The following is a 22301-nucleotide window of genomic DNA, read 5'->3' as shown; positions in this document are numbered from 1 at the left end:
GTAGGTTTCATTCAGCACACTAAGCACTTCCTGAGGAGGTAGAACATTTTTACATTTTTACAGTAGCCTCGAGCGCAGGTCACAGCTGCCGGCTGGGTTTGTCTGCTATGTCAGTACGTGGTCTCCCTTCTTCGTGTGCTGACAGGCTCCCCCCGTCGTGGAATATTGTGCGATATTCCGTTCCCAGCTGAAGGTCAGCCTGACACTGGATAGACCACGCAGACATGCAGGTCTGAGGCCAAAAGGCTGAACCTCCCATGACCTACTGCTCCTGTTACGCACTGGACAGTCGGCATCCCCCCCCACACACACACACACACACACACACACACACACACACACATACTTTCTTGTCCAAATACACCCGGTCCCGAGCTTCCAGGTGGAGCCAACCTCATAGTCAAATGTTTAGGGTGTGCGCATACCACACTACATGCACATATTGCCCTGATTAGCGAATCTCCGGTTGGCTTTGCAAGTGGCCAGACCATTCGCTATTTCGCTGTCATTCCCTTACTGTCTCTATGCATTTCTTCTCTCTCTCCACTGAAACTGTCAATTAAACGCTTAATTAACCGTATATACTTTGTTGTAGGACACATCGTGACAACTGCTGATCTACTAACTCACAACACGTTGTGAGCTAGTAGGTCTGCAATAATATTATAAATGTTATGATTTATGTCAATTACATTTGCCCAAAATAGGGATGCCTGCCAAGTAGTAAAAAGTGAAATAAATAAATACATAAATAGAGAGTTGCGGACCAACTGTAAACGATAAAATGAACCAGATATTTTTTTTTTTTAACTAATTACTTGGTCAACATAGAGACTGCTGGCAGCTGGGCCCCCACGACTGTGGGGTGTTGGCAGTCATTGTGAAGCTGTCATGCATGGGAGGGTCTCTGTGTGTGGATTATTATCAGCCCCCAGGAGGTGAAATCCACCCCAGCTCCAGCTAGTAGAGCTCTCTCAGAGGAGTGTGCTATTGTCATTGCCACTGTATTGTCTCTTCTACACACTACCTGGTAGATTCTATGTGGTGTTTGTAATTAATAATTACTTGGGTACACCCAGTAATTTGGGAAGAATATTTTAGAACAAGATTAAATTTACAATAGCCTACTAGTTAACAGAGGGACTCTTTCACAATTGTATTTAATCCTGTAAGTGCTGAGTCAAATCAACACATCACAGTTGACTAACTACCAACCTAAATCATCACATGACTTGAATTTAGCTTGTCCCATTATCCTACGTCACTCTAAAATGTCCTACTCACTGTAAAAGTTTAAGATGACGCTACATACATTGTTTTGCGCTATGATCACCTCAGCTTTTAGCTTAGCACCAAAGATGATCTATTCACTTCCCTGTGAGGAGGGGCCTATCCTATTGTTAGGATACACCTGTTGTCAAGCAGGTTTGGTGAGCTGTAACCCATCGCTTATGCCCTGAGCTCACACCTGTGAAACCTCAGCATTGTTTTGGCTTGCCTACATGTGATGGAGAAACTCTAAACTTTTAGGGGCCTTTTCTAGTCCGAGTCTGACGAGGAGAGAGGCGTCTTCTCCCCAAATTCCCTCTCCATCCCTCTTGAATCTATGGAGTTTTATCAAGGTTTTCCATGTGGAAGCTGCCTTCCACCGATGGGAGCAGTGCTCCAAGTCCATAGCATTAATCCATCAGAGGAACTAGTAGCCACGGGTCATTCTGCTTGACATCACATTTTGAACGTTTGTATCCATTTTTGGGGGACTTTCACACACATGGATACTATTCTGTTTAACCTGCTGTTGCTCCTGTCATGTCTTCCGCTTGCCTGCAGTGTGTCCCCGCACCGTGGGAACTGTCGACCTATACGATTTGAACCTCCAATGCTGGACTTCCACGAACAGTGAGTTGTGTGTGTGTGTGTGTGTGTGTGTGTGTGTGTGTTGTCTCTTCATAATCTGTGTACCGTGTCAATATGACACAATTCAAGCCAAGTAACAATGACTGCATTAATTTAAAAGCTATTATTAATATAACTGTTGTGTTCCATTTCACGCTACACATCTTGTCTAAGAGGACCACAATTGTGCCATATAAGCTCACAGACTGGACCTCTTAATGAGTCAGTCAGCCAATCAATCAATCAAAACTTTATTAATGACCCATGGTCCAAAGCACAATAAAAACAAAAAACAACTACGACACATACAAAAACATATAAAGACGAACATAATCCATAGGTTACAGGTACAGGTTACATCTTCAGTGTGTGTGGGAAGTGGGAACTATTCCTGAACCATTTCCTTCACTGGTGCTGCATTCCAGAATTATACGAATTGATATTGAAAGCATGATGATGTGAACTGCTACTAGTGCCAATCCAAAATTATTGTTTAACACTTCATAGTATGCTCTCATCTTTAAACAAGATACATTTTTAGAACCACACGGACAACACCCAGGTACTGTACCCTGGACACATTCACTAGATCACATTCCACGTTGACAATGGGTGCAGCGCCCATGTGGCGTGACCCAGCCTCAGGTGTTGCCTTGCCACCGTACAGTAAAAAAGCCGTGCAGTGATTCAGTATCGCTGAGAAGGGCTGCTCGGCTTGTATGTTTTAGTTTACGATTTATTGTCATTCCAAAATTGCAATTGATGATTTAATTGTGTTTTGGACATTGATATTGGAATTTAGAATTATTTTTTTTATATTATAGATCCTAAATACATGAATGTTTTCCCTTACAAAAATGGCAGAATAGATAGACAAATACCATAAATATACACAAATATACGGTTGTCTAAACTTGTTTTCTGCACCTGAGGAACATATTAAACCCATTTAGGCCTGACCTCAAAATTAAAAAAGAATCTTCTAAATCCTCCAGTTTTCTGCAGACCTACAAGCTTGTAGCGCCACTCGGTGGCCCACTATGAGCTTGTAGATCTGCTATTTTTCAATAGCTAAATTAATACAATGTTTAAAACACCAAAAGGGGTTCCCGCCCAAAATGGGTTAAGATGTTGCCATCAGGCCGAGAGGACCTCAGGACCTCACTAATCAGTTTACATTTCTACAAAAGTTACTGTTAATAAAAGTTCTATATAAAGTTTATTACTGTATATTATGATATATTCAAATTTCAAAGCCTATTACTGAAATGTACCAAGAAATGACTGACAATGACGATAAATCTAAATTATGTACTAACTAAACAAACCATACTTAATAACTTAATAACCAAATCAATGGACAAAATATGGATGCCAGTGGTTAAAAGAGAGTGGGAAAACAACATGGAAAGGATGATGAAATAAATATGCCAATTCTCATACAGCTGTTTTTATGGCGTGGCTCTGTAATAGGCTAGCCGTCTGTGAGTGTGTGTGTCTTTGTATGCGTCTGTCTGTCTGTGTGTGGGTGTCTGGGTGTCCGGCACTAATCCCACAAAGCGCTGGACCGATCAATGCCAAACTTTGTACTACGCACACTTGCCAGTAGGCCACAGAAGTACCACGATAATTTATTTATGCTTTTCACGTTTCTGAACTTGAAATATTTAAAGGGGTGCCCCTTTCAATATTTCAACTCATTTTCAACATTTTACTATGTAATTAATATACCTTAGAGCTGTTGTGTGGAAATAATAATAAAAAGGTCCCCCCATTTCCTAGAACTGGAGGTCTGAAAAAAATCATTAACATGGTGAAACATCTTTATGACATCATTAAGATGTGTTTCACCATGTTAATGTTTTTTTTTAATGGCGTCAAATTTGGCATGATTCGTCATAGATATATCATAAAACGACTTGTGTCGACTGTGAAGTCATCCGAATCAGGGGTTCTCCAGTCATAGACATCACAGGCTGGTCAGTGGTCACATAAAGTTCCAGATCCACTTTGGAGCCGGGCCGTTCCTATTTGGATCCTGAGATCCACATGATTTGATTTTCATTCAGATGAATGGAAACGGTTCTAAACAGTTATGCAAAATATTTGCAATTGGTGAATTATGTTAACTTATAATTGTGACCGTGATCATGTATGACTGAGAAAGGCTTGCTGAGTCTGACCTCAAACCAATACTCGCACCCCACCATCTCCATGTGAACTCGCCCAGCTGTCTCTGCCTGGGAGTTCCTGGCCTTACTTTCTCAGTAAACAGTCGCCTTATCAAACACACTTGCTTGAATTGGCATGTTACCTTGAGAGAATAGTAAGAACCAAACAATGAACATTCCCATGATGCAAGAGGACATGGCGTAAGGAAACATTTGTGACCTTAAACAGCAGTTGGGCTCGTCAGCGTAGAGCAGACGTTTTGTCTCATTTGCATCTTCCCCGTTTCCCCTCCCATTAAAAAAACACTATAAATATAAGACTTTTAAGCCTAGATCTAGGTGTACAGTATGTTGATTTGAATTGAATATTTTATTTCTTCCTCTACAGGCCTGTTGGAATGCCAAAAATGGAGAAAGTTTATTTACATAATCCTAGCTCAGAAGAAATTAGTTTGATATCAATATCAGCAACAACATCACATTTTCACGCATCCTTTTTCCAGAATAGGGTAAGTAGCTATCAATGAACACATATATCACTGATTCACAAACCACATTGCATTTTAATTTAAATTTGTTCAATGAAAATGTGATTTTCCAGATTCAGATCTGTCTCTATAACAGGAAGTTGACATTTTGTAATTTAAAGAAATGTGTTTGTTTTGTAATGTGAAACATCGTCAGAATTCACTTTGTTTGCATGCATTTGTTGTCTGTAGTTTCTGTTTCGTGTCAATGGGGAAGCTATTTAGAATTATCATTTATTAAACAACGCCATAACTATTGAAGAAATCTCACCAATATTTGCAGTTAAATCATGGCAAGGTACAACCCAGGCCAAAATGTCATTTTGCTTTAAAACCTGCTAGTTAAAAGCATACTTGAGCTGTTTATGTGAACTGTAATAAATTAAACTCATAAGTTAACACCTGTTCCCGACTCAAAGCTGATAGCATGTAGGAGTGTTAGCCTGGCCTTACTTCATCCATGATGTAGCTTCCCTGTCTGCACTGTGACCTCCCACTCGGGTTGTTCACTTAAGGAGCACTCCAAATTTGGATTTCCTCCTGGGTTATTACACTTGTGTTAAAAATAGGCCAATGTCTTAAATCATAGTGATCACTTGAACACACTTGGTCTCAGGCCTGGGAGATCATGCTGTTGCATAGTGTAGTGTGGTGTGTTACATTACAAGATTTCAATTATTATTGAGCCTATACGAGTATTGGAACTTTGAAGCCTTTTTTTTTTTACAAAGCCTTGTTTTGACTTTTGACATTTATTTATTTATTTATTTATTGTGTGTGTGTGTGTGTGTGTGTGTGTGTGTGAGAAAATTCCTTCTGTCTGGTATGATGTAATAATAATAATAACTTGAATGTATATAGCACCTTTCAAGAAACCCATGGACGCTTTACAATACAGGAAAAAAAACACTATGCATTTTTGTCTCTTTTCTTCCAACAGATCATTCCACCTGGGGGAAACACGTCATTTGATGTTGTGTTTCTCGGCCGCGTAGTGGGGAATGTAGAAAATACTTTATTTATTAATACGTCGCATCATGGACTGTTTACATACCAGGTAGATGCCAAAACATTATCTTCCTGAGTCTCCTGTCTTGTGTTAAATGTGTAGTGCCAGCAACATGTGACTGGTGCGCTACTATCGTGTTCCCTTCTCTGCCCTGCAGGTTTTTGGGGTTGGCATCCCGAACCCTTACAGACTACGGCCCTTCATAGGGGCCAGGGTCCCAGTAAACAGCAGCTTCTCCCCTTTAATAAACATTCACAACCCACACAGCGAGCCTCTGCAGGTAAACAGCCATCAACAACAACAGCACTCGATGTCACTGGTCATCAATCTTGAGCTCGTTTGATTAAAGTCTGTGAAAATAGATTTACGCCAGGTGAATGTTTCATGTCGTCACTGTTGGGCATACGTGTCTATGTCCATATTTCATTGTCTTGTTTTTTTTTCTTCATTAAATGAAGGCCCTATTTTATACTTTGTCATATGACAGTGTCGCACAATAGTAGTGGAAATAGCTGATGTACAAGTGTGAATGTGTTTGAGCTTGTAGACCTGCTATTCTTTACCTGTTTTTCTGCATTTTCTTTCTATTTGAAAATGTTTTAAAATATTTGAAATATTTAGCCTGTAATGACATTCCCAAAATCGTGAGGTTGAAAGTGGTTACGTCTGTCTGTGAGTTTTATAAATATTTATTGTTTAACCAATGAAAAGTATCATGACTTTTGACGACTTTTTGAGTGGTGCAACCACTCCCTTTTAATTTTCAATTAACCCTTAAAGTTAGAATTACACAGGTTCTTTTTTCCATTTCCTGAAAAAATATAATGGTTCTGGAAATGCAAGTTTTCAACCCGACACCAACAATATGTTTTCTTAACTTTCTTCTTTTCTTCTTACTGCCAGGTTGTGGAGATGTATTCTAGTGGTGGGGATTTACATCTAGAGCTGCCCACAGGTCAACAAGGAGGCACTGGCAAATTATGGGTTAGTTTCAGTTTACAAAAAGACATCTACTTCATGGCACAGCTGTGAGAATTGAGTCAGTTCAACCCTGCTGATTTTGCCTTTGCAGGAAATCCCCCCATTTGAGACAAAGGGGGTGATGAGAGCCAGCTTCTCATCCAGAGATGTAGACAACCACACAGCTTTCATCAGGATTAAAACCAGTGCCCCCGATGAGGACCAGTTCATCATCCTCCCTGTTGAAGTGGAGGTCACTTCAGGTCTGTCGCCTCATCCTACTACACTATCAAATTCTCCTCCATCCAGTAATTCACTTCACCACCTACATTTTGGTGGCAATACAATAAGTTGTATAAAACTTAACTCTTCTTGTTTTGTCTACTTGCTCCCTCTATACAGCCCCTGGCATATATTCATCAACAGAGATGCTCGACTTTGGTACGCTTCGGTCACAAGGTATGGAATACAGCAATGCGTATGGCATTTTGGAAAAAGAGTCATGAGTTTTTCTTATTCTCGACAATTTATCTCCCTCTCTCTCTTTCTGTTTATAACCAGATCGACCAAAGCAGTTAAATTTACATCTTTTAAACTCGGGAACAAAAGACGTTCCCATCACAGTGAGTGTTCCGGAGCTTCTTCAGTTCATATAAGCAAACTCAACCACCTACCAGTGAATAAAGAGTTTGTGTTTTATGCTTTCCAAACTCAACCACCTACCAGTGAATAAAGAGTTTGTGTTTTATGCTTTCCAAACTCAACCACCTACCAGTGAATAAAGAGTTTGTGTTTATGCTTTCCAGAGTGTACGGACGACCCCATCAAATGAAGCGGTCACGATAGATTTTAAGGCGATAACGCTAAAAGCTGGTGAAAGTAGATATACCAAAGTTGCAAGTATTAGTTTTGATGGTAAGTTCTTTATCAAGCCTTTCAGTGTTATTGATGTAATACTAGTACTACCAAATACTTAACCATGAGATAAAAACTGTTTCTTAGAATCTGTCTTTTGTCAATTTGTTTAAAACGGTTGCTAGAAAATAACATTAGACAAGGAATATACTCAAATTCATAACGATGCTATTGAGTTTGACCTCTTCTGCATTGCTTCTTGTCCACTTAAAGACTCACCTGTTAACTATAGAGAATATTATGAGACATATACAATTACAAAGTGTCCTACATTGCACGGTTCAACATGAAACACTATCACTGTCTCACTGTGTGAGTGACCTCTAGGACAATAAATGCTAATGCATTGCTAAATTTAGCAGTGACCACAATTTAGCAGTGACCATTTCTAGATTATGTGTTAGTTAAAATATTATGCTCAGTTGGCACAGCAGTATTCTGCTTGAGAAGTGTTGCCTAAAAACCTGAATCAGCCTGACTCCAAATTTCCCATTTTATAACAACTCTTACAACAACTCGTGTGCACAATTGACTCTGTATGAATGTTTTGACAACCGTAAGAGCAAACTAGAGTCACACTGGCTGTACATGCAAAATGTTCATCTCAGGTCAGATGTAGTGCTTTTTTCCCTCACAAAATCCCAAATGGGCCCTCAAATGTGATCGAAGGTTATTAGCCAGCAATGCATTATTGACTAACTGTGTGCTGACCAGGGTCCCCCAGAGGCCAGGACCCGAAATTGGTCTTTTCCCCCCTACACCAAAATTCTTTGCAGATATGTTCTTTTGCTGAATGTTCACCTATTATGACATGCCCAGAATAGAGACGCTATGGTTCATGTGATTGTGTTTCTTCTTGTAGAGCTCTTGTGTCTTCCTGCACTGTACTTGTGTTTCTAATCTTTTCACTCTTCTTGTTTCAGCTTCAAAAGCAAGAAGACCATATCAGTTTTCTGGAAAAATAACAGTAAAAGCAAAAGAAAAAAGTTACTCTAAACTTGAAATCCCCTATCAAGCAGAGGTTTTAGAAGGGTAAGTATACATGTTTAATATTAATAACAGTATAGGGACAATGTGTTAATGACTGGGAGAACAGGGATGACCCGGAATCTATCTATGCCATGGGTTTTGCATAAATTAGGAAAGTAAGCTGGCTGTATAGCAAAGGCTTATGACATTCACACTTTTTTCCCAACGAGACGATCTCCAGAAATCAACTTTTGTACAATTTCTGAACCACACACAATTAATATTAAAGTAAGAGAAGAACACAGGCCTACAACGGGCCCTTCTAAATGAATTATTAATTGTTAGGACATTTCCCTGTACTGTTCTGTGTCTTGTCTTTTTCTGGTGACTCCTAGTCTGGGTCCGTAATATTAACGGATGTGATAAATTATGTCATAGTCTAGAACAAAATGTGAAACTCTCTTAGGCTTCGTAAAACTACAGAGCTTATTTTCTGCATAAATCAAAGCCCATACGGTAATAAAAAGCAATGGAAATGGAACCCATAGAGAACTCACTAATGGGTTTTAGTACCACAAACTGGACGCAGCTCAACAGAGAGACTTCAGTTATGAATGCAGTATTTCACATATCTGCGTCATAGTGCCTGACATTGATGTGGTCTCTCTCCTCATGTTAGCTACCTGGGCTTCGACCACACAGCCACCCTGTTCCACATCAGAGACAGTCCCGTAGACCCTGTGGACAGACCCATCTTCCTCACCAACACCTTCAACTTCGCTATTAGAATCCACAATGTCTCTCTGCCCGAAGAGGCCAAGACCATGTTTAACGTGAGTGCTGCAGCATGGGGTTCATGGGGTCAAGCTGAAATAAACATACTTTCTGAACGTACGTATAGATGTCAGATCTTTCACAGATGTTTGTGATTTTGTTTCAGGTGCAGAACTTCAGTGCCCCCATCCTCATACCACCACACGAGTCGCGATACATCTTCTCCCTCCTTTTCCGGCCGGTTCGGCCCTCCATTCACATAGACGGCAATATCCTGCTCATCACAAACGCCTCAAAGTTCCACCTGCCAGTCCGGGCTTACACAGGCTTCTTAGAGGTTAGCACTGGGAAAGAACATCATGTGACATGTGCATTAAAGACATTCCATACCCTATAGTAGTATATTATGATGTTATTTTGTACATCAAAGGTTATCCGTTTTACTTATTTTGGTAATTTCTTTTGCACAAATTGAGTTTTAGGAGATGTCGGGATGTTAATTTGTGTGTCTAAGGTGTCTGTCTACATGTTATTTTTGAATGCTTGTTTGAAATGTTTGTTTCTGCTATGAATAGACCCTGGTCCTGTCCCCCAGTCTGCGGGAGAACATGCTGGACTTTGGAGTGCGCAGTGCTACAGACACCAGCAGCATCACATTAGTGGTGATCAACAGTAATCCCATAGAGGTGAGGGTGGAGCACAGACACTACACACTACAGATAAGCCTACTGCCAGTTGACAATTGAAGGGACAGTGTGGGCGGGCCCCCATGATGATTATAAAAACATTTCGTCTCTGCTCCGTACAGTCAAGGAAAGCAACCTGGATGTGAATATCGACTCGCACAACTATCCGTATCTCTTCTGAACTAAAGCACTTCCTTTTCTTTCAGCTGGAGATCAAGTCATGGATGGTGACAGGAGACAGTCTGTCCATGGAACTCCTCAAAACCGAGAAAGGCAATAGGACAGCAGCTCTCAGTCGCATCCGAGAACTGCACAACAGTTCAACCTCCCATCATAAAACAGTAAGAGCTTCTTCTCCATTCAGAAACCAGTATCTACAACAAGCCTAACTAACCTAGCTACCTAAGTTACTAACGCATACATTTGTTTTGCATATAGGTAATATTAGCCTCTGGCTACTACGCTGCATTCAGAGTGACTCTGGTGGCCAAGGCACTGGAGGGCACATATGATGGAGCCGTTCACCTTACCACAGACTATGAGGTAGGTGGTCTGTGAAGTTCAGCCAGAGAATGGAATGTTTTTCTTCATTAAGTTGACCCTTTTTGTGACTGTGACTATTCCTTCTCCCCCTCAGATATTAACTATCCCAGTAAAAGCTCTGATAGCAGTGGGAACATTAAACAGCTCTCCCAAATCCATTATTCTACCACCGTCATTTCCAGTAAGTATCATCTGCTGATCTGTTCGGGAAAGTCACTGTACAAGAGTTAAACACAACATTTTTAACTTTGATGCAAATAAAGGTGCTACATGAAAACTAGAAAATTGTCCAATTGTCAATGAAGTGAGGGTTATCTCAAAAGTGCATAACATTGTTTTGGACCTTTAAACCTTTGCATTTGGTGTTCCAGATGCTTCCATTAGGGTGGATATTTGGTGTTCCCAAAATGGCACTGATAGATGCATATTGTTATTTGTTACATCTGCTCTTGGAATCATAAGCACAGATATCATTATGGTTATTTTATCATTGTATTATGTGACTTATTGAAACAGTGTAGTAGGTCATATGGGGTTGAAAGTGGTGAAGGATCCACTAATTTCTTTCTGTTTTGATAAGTGCAAGGTTTCACACCAGCAGCTTTCAGATGGTTAGATGTAATCTGAGGCAACCAAACATTCTCCTACACAAGCTCTTCCCTGTACCCTGTAGACACGTTAACAGACACGTGTACCTTTGACGCGCCTGCTTGTGTGTTCTCTGTCCTCAGGGGAAAATTGTTCACCAGAGCTTCAGTGTACAGAGCTCTTTCACACAGAGAGTCAGGCTCCAGCAGATCCGCTCTCTGACTGAAGATGTGCGCTTCTACTATAAGCGACTCCGCAACAACAAGGACGAGCTGGAGCCCCGACGTAAAACTAAGGTGTGCACCCTCCCCCGTCTCTCAAAGGTTTGAGACTGTGGTTCTTACACACAAAAATGTATACATTGATTACTTATGACCAAATCGTTTCTCTTGTACAGGTAGCAAATATTTATTTTGATGCCAGCTTGCAGTGTGGTGACCACTGCTACGTGGGATTGCCGTTTGTCCTTAAATGAGTGTTCCCCCTGACTAGACTACTAGATATTGAGACATTCCAGTCCCTCCAAACGATCAACAACCATGCACATATTTTGCTTATTTTAATTTTAAAATGTTTCCTTCCTCAGTGGAGGCCAAGCCACATGGCCTGGCATTGCAGGAGGATATCTGGGATGCTGATGTCGATCTGCACCAGAAACTCCTCAGACGATGGCAAGAGCTGAAAGAGCGCTCCGGCCATGAGTGAGTCATATGATTCCCAAGGAGACTGTCTGTGTGCACGCTTTATCGCATTTTACAGTTGCTTGACTTTCTTTTACATCTTTTTTCCTTCTTCTTCCACAAGTGGTGTTCTATTTTTTTTAAAACGTCATGGGATTCTCTCTATTTATACCATAGAATGGAAGCCATCTTTGAAGTGAACACAGATCTTCAAAAAAATGTGCAGGCTAAAGTGAGGGCGCAGCTGACTTGGCCATCACTGGTGAAGTCTTCACAACACATTATGTTCCCCTTAACCAACACAAACGGCTCCTCTGTGAGTAGAAACAGTCTGCCCCTTATTCATGCACACTCTCTCTAACATGTGCACGGGTGTGCACACACACACGCACACGCACACACTGCACAGCTTCAGATACAAGCAAATATGTTTTAAGTGTATTTCAGAATGAGATGAGACTGATGTCTGTGATTTTGTAGGATGAGGAGGTGGTTCTGGAGAATCCTGCTGATGTCCCCGTCTTTGTCCAGGTTCTCCCCCTGGCTCTGTTACCAAACCCCTCTGTATTTTCTGGGAAACTAGCCGATAGGTAGGACCCCCTACCTCCCCTAAACAACCATTACTGTAGTAATGCATAATGCATTTTTTTAAAGTTCACTGGAAATAAATAAAGTGAATGGTGTAATTGACGTGACTTTATCTTCCAGGCTGCCTTTTGGAAATCTGTCCAACATCAACATTGACACAGACACCCTGGAATTCCAGGTCCACAGAAATCAAGTGAGTACGACAGGAACAAACAATATCGCTGTTCACTCAAACTGATACATGACACACAGGTTGGGTCCCTCCGCCCGTAATGGAGCTGGCACGTGTAAGTTGTCTCCCTGTAATGCAATCCTTCTAACCCTAACCCATCTTACCTTTGACAAAGGTTGAGACCCCCACACGTCACTCATGTGCACACACACACACACACACACACACACACACACACACACACACACACACACACACACACACACACACACACACACACATACACACACACACTATAATTACCGTTTGATGAATAGTGAAAATAGCCAATCTAAAATATTTTTTTGTAACGTGTGTGTACGTGTGTGTGTGTGTGTGTGTTGTGTGTGTCAGACGTCCCTGCTAAAGGGCAGTACAGGCTTTGTGGAGGGATCAACGAGACCCTTTGTATATAACCTCCTCCTCCTGCCCGGAGAGGTCAAGTCTCTCAGTGTGAGGTTCACCCCTGTCAGCAACCACAGCGTGGCGTCCCTGCTCATAGTCCGGTACGTGTGGGTGGTAGGGCTATGGCAATCATGAATTTGTACCTGACGATTAATTGTCTTTGACATAATTGTGATTGAACTATTTAACACAATCTATGCAAGCCAGATTCGACAATTCTCGTACATAGAGCATAAACCAAGATGAGAATTCTCTGCTTTTAGATTTCTATTTAATCCAGAATTATACTATTATATTTACCGTATTTTAGCTTCCCATCGCTAAGCAACGCGTGCTTCCATGGTGTGGCGTCATCGATTCGAAATCTAAAAAATAATAATCTTTTGCTGCGTTTTTCTCTGAATTGAGGCTCAGATTGAGGTGATATGAGGTGAGTGACCATGTTAGGAGCTCAATAAGATGTCCCGATTGGCATATTGGCGCTTCTGACGCAAGGTGATCGGCGGTGGCCTGAAAATGGCTGATTACTACTTCCGGTTCACGGGGTCTTCTTTGCAGCTTCTTTGGTGCATTCTGTTGGCACTGGTGCCACAGCGCCATGGTGGCATGGAATCGGTTAGTTGTGAACAGATTCAGAATAACTGAAATGGTAGGGCACTACTGAAATATACAAAGAAAGAACTGACATTAGCTTTTCTCTTTCCTCATGGACCCAGTCAACGCACTGACATTTTGCACCTAATCCCATGTACCCCATCATAGCACTTAACTAATATGGCTGCACCTTAACTAATGTTATACATGTATGCACAGCACACATCTGCTGCTAATATGCTCACACACCTTTTTATATCTTGTCTCAGGCATGTAAATATGTAGATATTTTGTATTTATTTCTTTACTTCTGTAAATCCCACAGTGCAATGTGACATGTTGTTTGTTAAACTATTGGTTAAATAGCTCTAATCTGATTCGCCCAGAGTTTAGAGCCCCGAGTGTTGACTTTTGCCTGTTTGCTTTAGGAATAACCTGACTGTGTTTGACACCATCGTGCTACAAGGCCACGGTACAACGGAGAGCCTGAAGGTGGCTGGGAAGCCCCCAGGACAAGGCAGCTCACTGAGGTTTAAGATGACTGAAGCCCTGCTTAAAGACTGCACAGAGAGTGAGTTTAGACGGGCCGGAGCCTTTCTCTACGTCAAGTCACAGGCACTGAACAGGGGATTTCATTAGCACCTGCATGGAACTTGAAAAGTAGTTGTGGGCCTATAGTGAGCCAGTTTACCACCCTCAAACTAGACACCTTGGTCTATAGTGAGCCAGTTTACCACCCTCAAACTAGACACCTTGGTCTATAGTGAGCCAGTTTACCACCCTCAAACTATAGACACCTTGGTCTCCACAACACACTGAAATAGAATACATTTACCACCCTCAAACTAGACACCTTGGTCTCCACAACACCCTGAAATAGAATACATTCGTGGTGGGTTGGCTGTTCAACTTTATCTATGACTTATCCTTAAACCACTAGCCTATTATTCGGCATGCCATGATATGCAGCGAACATTTTGTGAAAATAGGCTAACTTTGTGGAAAATAGCAGATCTAGCTATTTTCAGTGAAGAGATTTGGTGTAGAGGGAAAAAGGAGGGTTCCAAGTATATTCCCTGACTTCACTGACCCTGAACTGTGACAAAAATAAAAAATATTACAAAAGATGAATTAACATTCATAATTGTCAATTTATACTGTGTTTATTTTTTTAATATCCTAAATCAATTGGATCCACATGGGTTTAGCTGAGCCAAATCAAAAGAAGCCCAAAACTGATAAATTAAACATTTGGTCAACATGAAAAGTGAAACCATTTTGAACAACATTAAACCATAAAACCCATTATCAGCAGTGTACAGATTTGGGTCAATGGCAGACCAGAAACATGCAAATGCATAGGTTTGTACACATCTATGTATAGAAAAAATTTATCACTTGGCGTTACCATAATACACATTTCAATCTCTTCTCTTTCAGAGACAAAAGTCAAAGAGCCGAACTTCACTCTCAGAAGAATATTCAAAGTAGAAAACACGGGCCTGCTCCCGATCTACATCCGGTCAGCAGAAATCAACGGGAAGCCTTGTGAAGGATATGGCTTCAAAGTTCTCAACTGTCAAGAGTTTACACTCAAACCAAACGCTTCAAAGGACCTCGTCATACTGTAAGCCAACAAACCCGCCGTGTCTGTCTTCCACATTTCTGTGGAATTTTGCAGAATTGTGTGGCTATTTGCTCTAAATTGGCTCTGCGTTCTTTTAAATAGACAGGATAACAATGTGGTTGTTGTGCAAAAACAGTGGATGTGTAGTTGTGTGTGGTTATAGTTGAGGCGTGCATGTGGTCTCCATCATCACCACTCTATTAACACTCACCTTTAGCAACTCTGGTGAGTACGTCTGAGGAAATAACGCTCCTCTGTAGGCTCTTATCTCCTCTACTACTCTTTTGCTCCAATTGACCGTAAAATTGAATTACATTGTGTCCTACCATGGCATACCATGAAGAATTATGTAGGCTATTGAGATACCTCATAGTCCTGTACTGGTCAACAGTTAAGTCACCGTTCTTAATCAATGCTCAGTTTTTACTCTTTTACTGCACTATGGTGATGTCTTATGTAATGCATACTTCCGCTCAGTGTCTCCATGTGGTTGAGCTAGCTTACCATGCTTCCTTCAAGGTTCAGTACCAAATCACCAATATTGTAAAGCTGCGACTCACCACTGTGACTTATACTCAGCCCTTAAACCATTCAGGACGGTAACCCCTTTTGGGGTTCTTGTTGCCTCAGTCCTAAATGGGTTACTACTGTATAAAGCAATTATTGGTCTGCTACTATATTAGTGACGGACAATACTGTACATAAAGTGAAGGAGCTTTTGTGTATTCTTCACCCTTGGCATGGATATGTTGCAGAATGACTTGAAACGTAAATGCTTTTAATACAAAATGAAAGAATTGTAGGCATGTGAGTTATTTTAATTACTTCTGCCATGCAGAGGCAAGGTGGTAGATGATGTTCTTGCCTCTGATTGTCTGTCTGGGGCTCATTTCTATTTTCTACTTTGTGCCTATATCACGCGTGCAATGACCTGTCCGATGCCATGTACCGATATAGAGCGTCGCAGTCCCTCCCCCTTTCAGAACAACGAGTGGCCCAGGAAATGAAATGCAATGCATTTCTCCCATAGGACTTTCTTTAAGTATTTATTTAAAGACGGTTACACCGCGGACAAAGCCAACTCGGATCGTGACAAATCATGACAATGAACACAATGTTTTGGGCCGATCAAATAATTTATAAGAAGAAAAACAAAACAAATAGTGTTGTCTCCTGCCTTTATTTTCTTCTTTCTAATGATTTGATCAGCCCAAAATATTGTGTTCATTGTCATGATTTGTCACGATCCGAGTTGGCTTTGTCCGCGGCGTAACCGTGAAAGGGGGAGGGACTGCGACGCTCTATAGGCACATAGCATAGACACACAGTGCTGACGACACACTTACTTACAATCAGACTGACAATCGTCTTTGAGACGAGTGGTGTCCCAGGCGGGACGAAGACCTAGATGTGGTGAGAGAGACATTGGTGGAGGTATAGCCTCCATACACGGGCATGGAGCTGCGTCTGGTGGCTGTGAAGCAGAGTCCCATGCAGGCTCTCCCTGCCATCAGCACAGACAGAGCAGCCACTGAGAGATGCCCCATGATGCTGTCTGCTGCTATCCTGCTGCCTAGTGTTTTATGTTGTGTTCATATTTAATTCTCTCATTGCGAACGCAGTGATTGCGAACGCAGTGATTGCGAACGCACTGAGCACTTACTATGAGACCTAGCAGATCATGTCTGTCTGTGTGTCCCCCCTTTGTGCCCATATATGGAGCTGAGTGATTTGTTTGTGATTGATGCAACACACTCCATATTACGACGTATAGCTGCTTTGGGGACTCCTTATATGGTTATGGCTAAGTTAAAAACTTAAAAAAATAATAACTTAAAAATAAATCTTAAAAAACCCAAAAACCCAAATATGTACGAGCTGCGTTCGCTTCCCGCGTTTGCGCGTCTTACTGGTGTCCTGTGGTTTGTCAAGTTGTGTTATTAACCACAGAAATGTTATAAGAGGGTGAGACGATGATTTAGATCTTACTATTGACGTCATAGTACTTCATATAGTACTGACATCACACAGTAGATGACTGACATGATAGACTGGCTGACATGAGTGCAGTGTTGATGATTCCACAAGTAGACAATGTGTGCCTGCTTGTTTATGGATAGTAGAGTCCACTATCAAATCAACTAATCAAATGATTCCTGAGCGCGGTACGGCTGGCTCCTTGGCTGTGGCTCACCGCTCCAAGAGATGGGTCAAATACGGAGAACAAATTTCACTGTGATAACGTCACTATCGTGTGTGACAAATCGTACGACTTTGACTTTGACTAAAGGGTTTTTTTATGGTTATGTCTGAGTCAGAATGACATAGCTGTGGTCCTGCCTATATATGGATGTATGGGGTTTGTTTATGGTTATGTGATCTGAGTCACTGAGTTTGTTCACAGTAGCATCCCAGAGCTCCGCTGGCAGTCCGTCCGGTCAGACAATCTCCAATTGTAATATATAGGATAGAGGAAGATAGATGAAATTAAAAAATCACACCCACGTGAAGTAATTGCTGCAACTCCGTGTGGGGGTCCCACACGGATGCCCCACATCCGAAACGGTTGAGAAATGACAGTTACCGTGTGGGGGTCCCTCTACTGTACTGGGACACCTGAAATCACCATATATACAGTTAATATGTGCGTGTGTGTTTGTGTGTTGTGCACAGGTGGTGAAAAACAACCATTCTGTTTTTGTGCTCAGACATACCCAGGCAGCCAGCCAGCTACCCACACACATAGTCACTTAAGGAAGTGGTTTGCGCCACTTAAAAATATAAACACAACCTTTTTTGGACTTAGTACTGTTATGAGATATCCGAATATATCTAATCTTATTAATCCAGTAAACCACATTACAATCTTCATATTTGGCCCTGGCTGACCCTGAGCTTTATATACAGTATGGATATAGCCGACTGGCATCATCATCGTGACAAGCATTCAGCTGACCTTAGATAAAGAGTCTCCTTTATTTACTACGCTCCTCACGAGATACTATTAACCCAGATATCTCAGCGATATTTGCCCTTGTAACCCAAATATCGTTGTGTCCGAGATCTAAACTCAGGGAACCCCTTTCCCCTTTCAGTAGTATTTTAGTAGTGAGATATTGGTGTTTGTGTTGCACACATTCATGGAAATTCCCCATGTCTTGTAGGTTTACACCTGATTTCACATCATCTCGTATCATCCGGGAGCTGAAGCTGGTGACGTGTGGTGGCTCCGAGTTTGTGTTTGTTCTCAACGCCTCCCTGCCGTACCACATGTTGGCTGCGTGCACAGAGACCCTGCCCAGACCCAGCTGGGAGCTGGAGATCTACATCATAGTGTCTCTACTCATGAGGTTAGTGTCACACGTCACCGTACAGCCTTCTCCAACAGTGACACCTTCTGGCTAGGGTGTGTCTCTGCACCATGTCGCTTGGGAGGCAAAAGGGAAAACCTGAGCTGTGAATGCAGATGACAGTTTTGTTGATAAATGACTGTAGTTCTGTTGGTATGTCTAACCAACGTATGCACCTCTTTGTTTGATAGCACATATTCCTCAGTAATTTAATTTACTAACATTATGTTGGGTATTATGACATTTAGATTTTACCACCTAATTTGACCCTAAACTCATGTCAATAGGCACTCCAAAATAAACAATTCTCTTTGTGCTCTTCTGTTTATAGAAACAACGATATTTACAATATAATCCATATTGGCAGAGAAAAGACCTGTCTGTTTATGGCTTTTTCAGTGTTTGCTATAACATCAAACTGATTAATATTTTCTGAAATCAAGTCGTAACGGCAAACAAGGACAATGTCACTCACGAACACCAAGCACAGCTTCATTACAGAGACAGAAAGAGCAATGCTCTGTTTTATGGCTACTAATGGAATGTCAGCCCTACGACTAATAGATTGTTGCTGTTTGGTGGAAACCGTTACTTTTCAGGCAATGGAATAAATAAACTGTGCTCCAATGTAAGTATTAATTAGTCACAAGTTCCTGGTAATTATTTGTATTGGTTCAATATTTAAAAGCCACTGACAGACTTAACCACCTTCAACCTGGGATCCCTATTTTGGGCATGCCATTAGGTGAAAATGTTCAAAATGGTTCAAGATATTTTCTTGTATATATGTCTAATTTTGCTGCTTTTGCAAGACACGGTCATATGATGACGTATAAAATAGGGCATTCATTTATGAAATAAATAACAGATGAGGGATACAAGGTTTCTGCCCGACGGCGACAATATATAGATGTTGAAAATCATGATTGTATCCCTTGAAGGATTTCATATTCATGTGCCTCCTGTCTTTAGCTCCATGTTCCTGCTGGTCATAGTCACAGCCTACCTTGTCTACCTGTCTTTAGCTCCATGTTCCTGCTGGTCATAGTCACAGCCTACCTTGTCTACCTGTCTTTAGCTCCATGTTCCTGCTGGTCATAGTCACAGCCTACCTTCCTGTCTTTAGCTCCATGTTCCTGCTGGTCATAGTCACAGCCTACCTTGTTCTGTCTCTAGCTCCATGTTCCTGCTGGTCATAGTCACAGCCTACCTTGTTCTGTCTCTAGCTCCATGTTCCTGCTGGTCATAGTCACAGCCTACCTTGTTCTGTCTCTAGCTCCATGTTCCTGCTGGTCATAGTCACAGCCTACCTTCCTGTCTCTAGCTCCATGTTCCTGCTGGTCATAGTCACAGCCTACCTTGTTCTGTCTCTAGCTCCATGTTCCTGCTGGTCATAGTCACAGCCTACCTTCCTGTCTCTAGCTCCATGTTCCTGCTGGTCATAGTCACAGCCTACCTTCCTGTCTCTAGCTCCATGTTCCTGCTGGTCATAGTCACAGCCTACCTTCCTGTCTCTAGCTCCATGTTCCTGCTGGTCATAGTCACAGCCTACCTTGTTCTGTCTCTAGCTCCATGTTCCTGCTGGTCATAGTCACAGCCTACCTTCCTGTCTCTAGCTCCATGTTCCTGCTGGTCATAGTCACAGCCTACCTTGTCTACCTGTCTCTAGCTCCATGTTCCTGCTGGTCATAGTCACAGCCTACCTTCCTGTCTTTAGCTCCATGTTCCTGCTGGTCATAGTCACAGCCTACCTTGTCTACCTGTCTCTAGCTCCATGTTCCTGCTGGTCATCGTCACAGCCTACCTCGAGGCTCAGGGCATCTGGGAGCCTTTCAGGAGACGCCTGTCTGTGGAATCCAATTCCAGCTTGGAGACCGGGAGGCCCTTTGATTTCAGGGATATAGCACAAATTCACAGTGATGCCAAGTAAGTTAAGGACGGGGCAATGTCTTAATCAATTATTAAAAAAATAACTGATAATTTTATAAAATAATCGATTAATAATTTTCTGCATGTTGTCTTTTATAGGTGAAAACCTTCCTAAATTATTTTATGTAAAGATTGCCAATCTACAAGCTCAATGTGTTGTTCAGTTTGTAGATTTGATATGAAAATAATCAATAGTTAAGGTCCCCACACACCGGATTTTTTTAAATTTTCAACCACTTTGATACTAAGGAGCAGTGCGGCCACTAGGGGCTGCTAGCGGTGCTTTTAGTCTCTTCTCTATTCTTCATGATAGCTCCAATGCAGACATGTTTATCCTGTGAGCTGGACAGCACACAGCGTAGCTTTGTCATGCTTTGTTTGTTTTTTTTACATGCTAGTGCTGTTTCTTAACGTTTTTTTATCAATCTCGTTTGATATGATTTATAGCTATGTATCATAGATATTTTGATCTGATATTTTATAAGGGCCATGTATTTACTCACACATTTCATTTTCAGCTTGAATGATTACAGTGACTCACAGCAGAACTCCAGGTGTTTCTACGGGTCCGGCAGTGGGGCGTCCCGGGTCGGGGGCCGGCAAGGGAGGGCCTTATCTGACCCGGAGAGCCAGAGGTCCAGAGGAGTAGGTTTTGGTCGCTCGTCTATGCAAGCTGCTTCATCTCATCAGCTGACCAAAGGCAGTACCAGCACAGGCCAAGAGGGCCCTCAGGCTGCATGCCAGCTAACCAATCGTAAGACTCGGAACTCCAAGCAGCCACAGCAGCAGCAGGCAGTGGTCCTCCTGGACCTCCAGAGTCAAAGCTTAGCTGGGTCAGCATTGTCTCACAGAGGTCTCTGTCCTGAGGACGCAGACTTCACACACTTACTAGGGGCCATGGACAATGACCTCGACCGCCCAGAGCTTCCTACTCTGGGCGCTTTACAGGAGCAGAACTGTCAAATGATACAAAACAAAGGTATTCATTCACATTTATAGTAATTCATTATTATTATTATTCTAGTGACCACTAGGGTGGGGCCCTTTCTTACCTGTCACGAGTTCTAGTTCTGCCTGTGGTGGTTAAGAAAAGGGGGAAGGATTTGTTTTAAGCAGATTGGGATAAATATGATGTTATAATATATACTTACTTTGCTCACAGTGTTGGAGTCTAAAGGGAAGTTGCGGGGTAAAACAAAAGCCCAAAGGAAGAAAGAGGAAAAGGAGAAAAAAACTAAGGTTAAGCCTCAGGGAGATGAACTGAAAGACCCCTTGGCTGACAACGATGACAGCTCCTCAACCACCACAGAGACCTCCAATCCAGATGTAGAGGCTAGCCTCAAAGAGGTATGCACATACACATACGTATGTAGTATGTACTCATAGCTTGTAAGCTTGTGAATCTGCAGTTTATGCTGAATGTTCGTTGTTCGCCCCATACTAGGTACGCAAGGATTCATGTGTGTGAACCTTTCCTTTTTTCCTTGACTAGGAACCTGCTAAAAAGAAGGGACGGACATCAGCCGCAGAAAAGGGGAAAGAGGAAACTCAGAATTTCCTCATCAAGCCAAAAAACAAGAAACAAACACCAACAAAGAAAGAGAGCCAAGTAGAGAAGTCCAGGTTTGTGAATTAAAATTTCTTCTATTGTTCACTTTTAAATCCACTTAACATTGACACTGAACATTGAATACAAATCTTTGTTCACAGTTCACTGGAACTACCATATGTCACACCCCTGGAAAATAAACAACGCAAGAGTTTCACATCTAAAGTGCTTCACCCTGTCACCAGCGTCCCAAAGACGCGGTCCCTGCAGAAACAGAGATGTAAGTTCATTCACTGGAACTGGATTATTTGTATTATTACTACAGTGGAG

The 22301-nt window shown here is 41.8% G+C and overlaps 1 protein-coding gene across 2 annotated transcripts in view; it reads left to right on the top strand.

Moving 5' to 3' along the window:
- The window catches only part of tmem131 (transmembrane protein 131), a 31603-nt gene that overhangs the window by 5622 nt on the left and 3680 nt on the right, over positions 1-22301 (top strand). For both annotated transcript variants that reach the window (XM_080770903.1, XM_080770902.1), the window contains exons 4-34: positions 1831-1899; positions 4456-4576; positions 5535-5651; positions 5761-5883; positions 6507-6587; positions 6676-6826; positions 6966-7022; positions 7125-7186; positions 7370-7478; positions 8402-8510; positions 9127-9280; positions 9388-9558; positions 9797-9907; positions 10114-10248; positions 10346-10450; positions 10545-10631; positions 11182-11334; positions 11436-11511; positions 11625-11739; positions 11896-12034; positions 12199-12308; positions 12427-12499; positions 12872-13023; positions 13945-14087; positions 14957-15143; positions 18308-18493; positions 20264-20419; positions 20941-21401; positions 21585-21769; positions 21915-22045; positions 22133-22251. In XM_080770903.1, coding sequence (XP_080627029.1) covers positions 1831-1899; positions 4456-4576; positions 5535-5651; positions 5761-5883; positions 6507-6587; positions 6676-6826; positions 6966-7022; positions 7125-7186; positions 7370-7478; positions 8402-8510; positions 9127-9280; positions 9388-9558; positions 9797-9907; positions 10114-10248; positions 10346-10450; positions 10545-10631; positions 11182-11334; positions 11436-11511; positions 11625-11739; positions 11896-12034; positions 12199-12308; positions 12427-12499; positions 12872-13023; positions 13945-14087; positions 14957-15143; positions 18308-18493; positions 20264-20419; positions 20941-21401; positions 21585-21769; positions 21915-22045; positions 22133-22251 — 4148 coding nt within the window. The remainder of the gene's footprint in view (positions 1-1830; positions 1900-4455; positions 4577-5534; positions 5652-5760; positions 5884-6506; positions 6588-6675; positions 6827-6965; positions 7023-7124; positions 7187-7369; positions 7479-8401; positions 8511-9126; positions 9281-9387; positions 9559-9796; positions 9908-10113; positions 10249-10345; positions 10451-10544; positions 10632-11181; positions 11335-11435; positions 11512-11624; positions 11740-11895; positions 12035-12198; positions 12309-12426; positions 12500-12871; positions 13024-13944; positions 14088-14956; positions 15144-18307; positions 18494-20263; positions 20420-20940; positions 21402-21584; positions 21770-21914; positions 22046-22132; positions 22252-22301) is intronic.

The sequence above is a fragment of the Protomyctophum bolini genome (genome assembly GCF_963924005.1).
Source record: "Protomyctophum bolini genome assembly, chromosome: 8".
Lineage (NCBI taxonomy): Eukaryota > Metazoa > Chordata > Actinopteri > Myctophiformes > Myctophidae > Protomyctophum > Protomyctophum bolini.
This window is presented reverse-complemented; position numbering and strand designations above follow the sequence as displayed.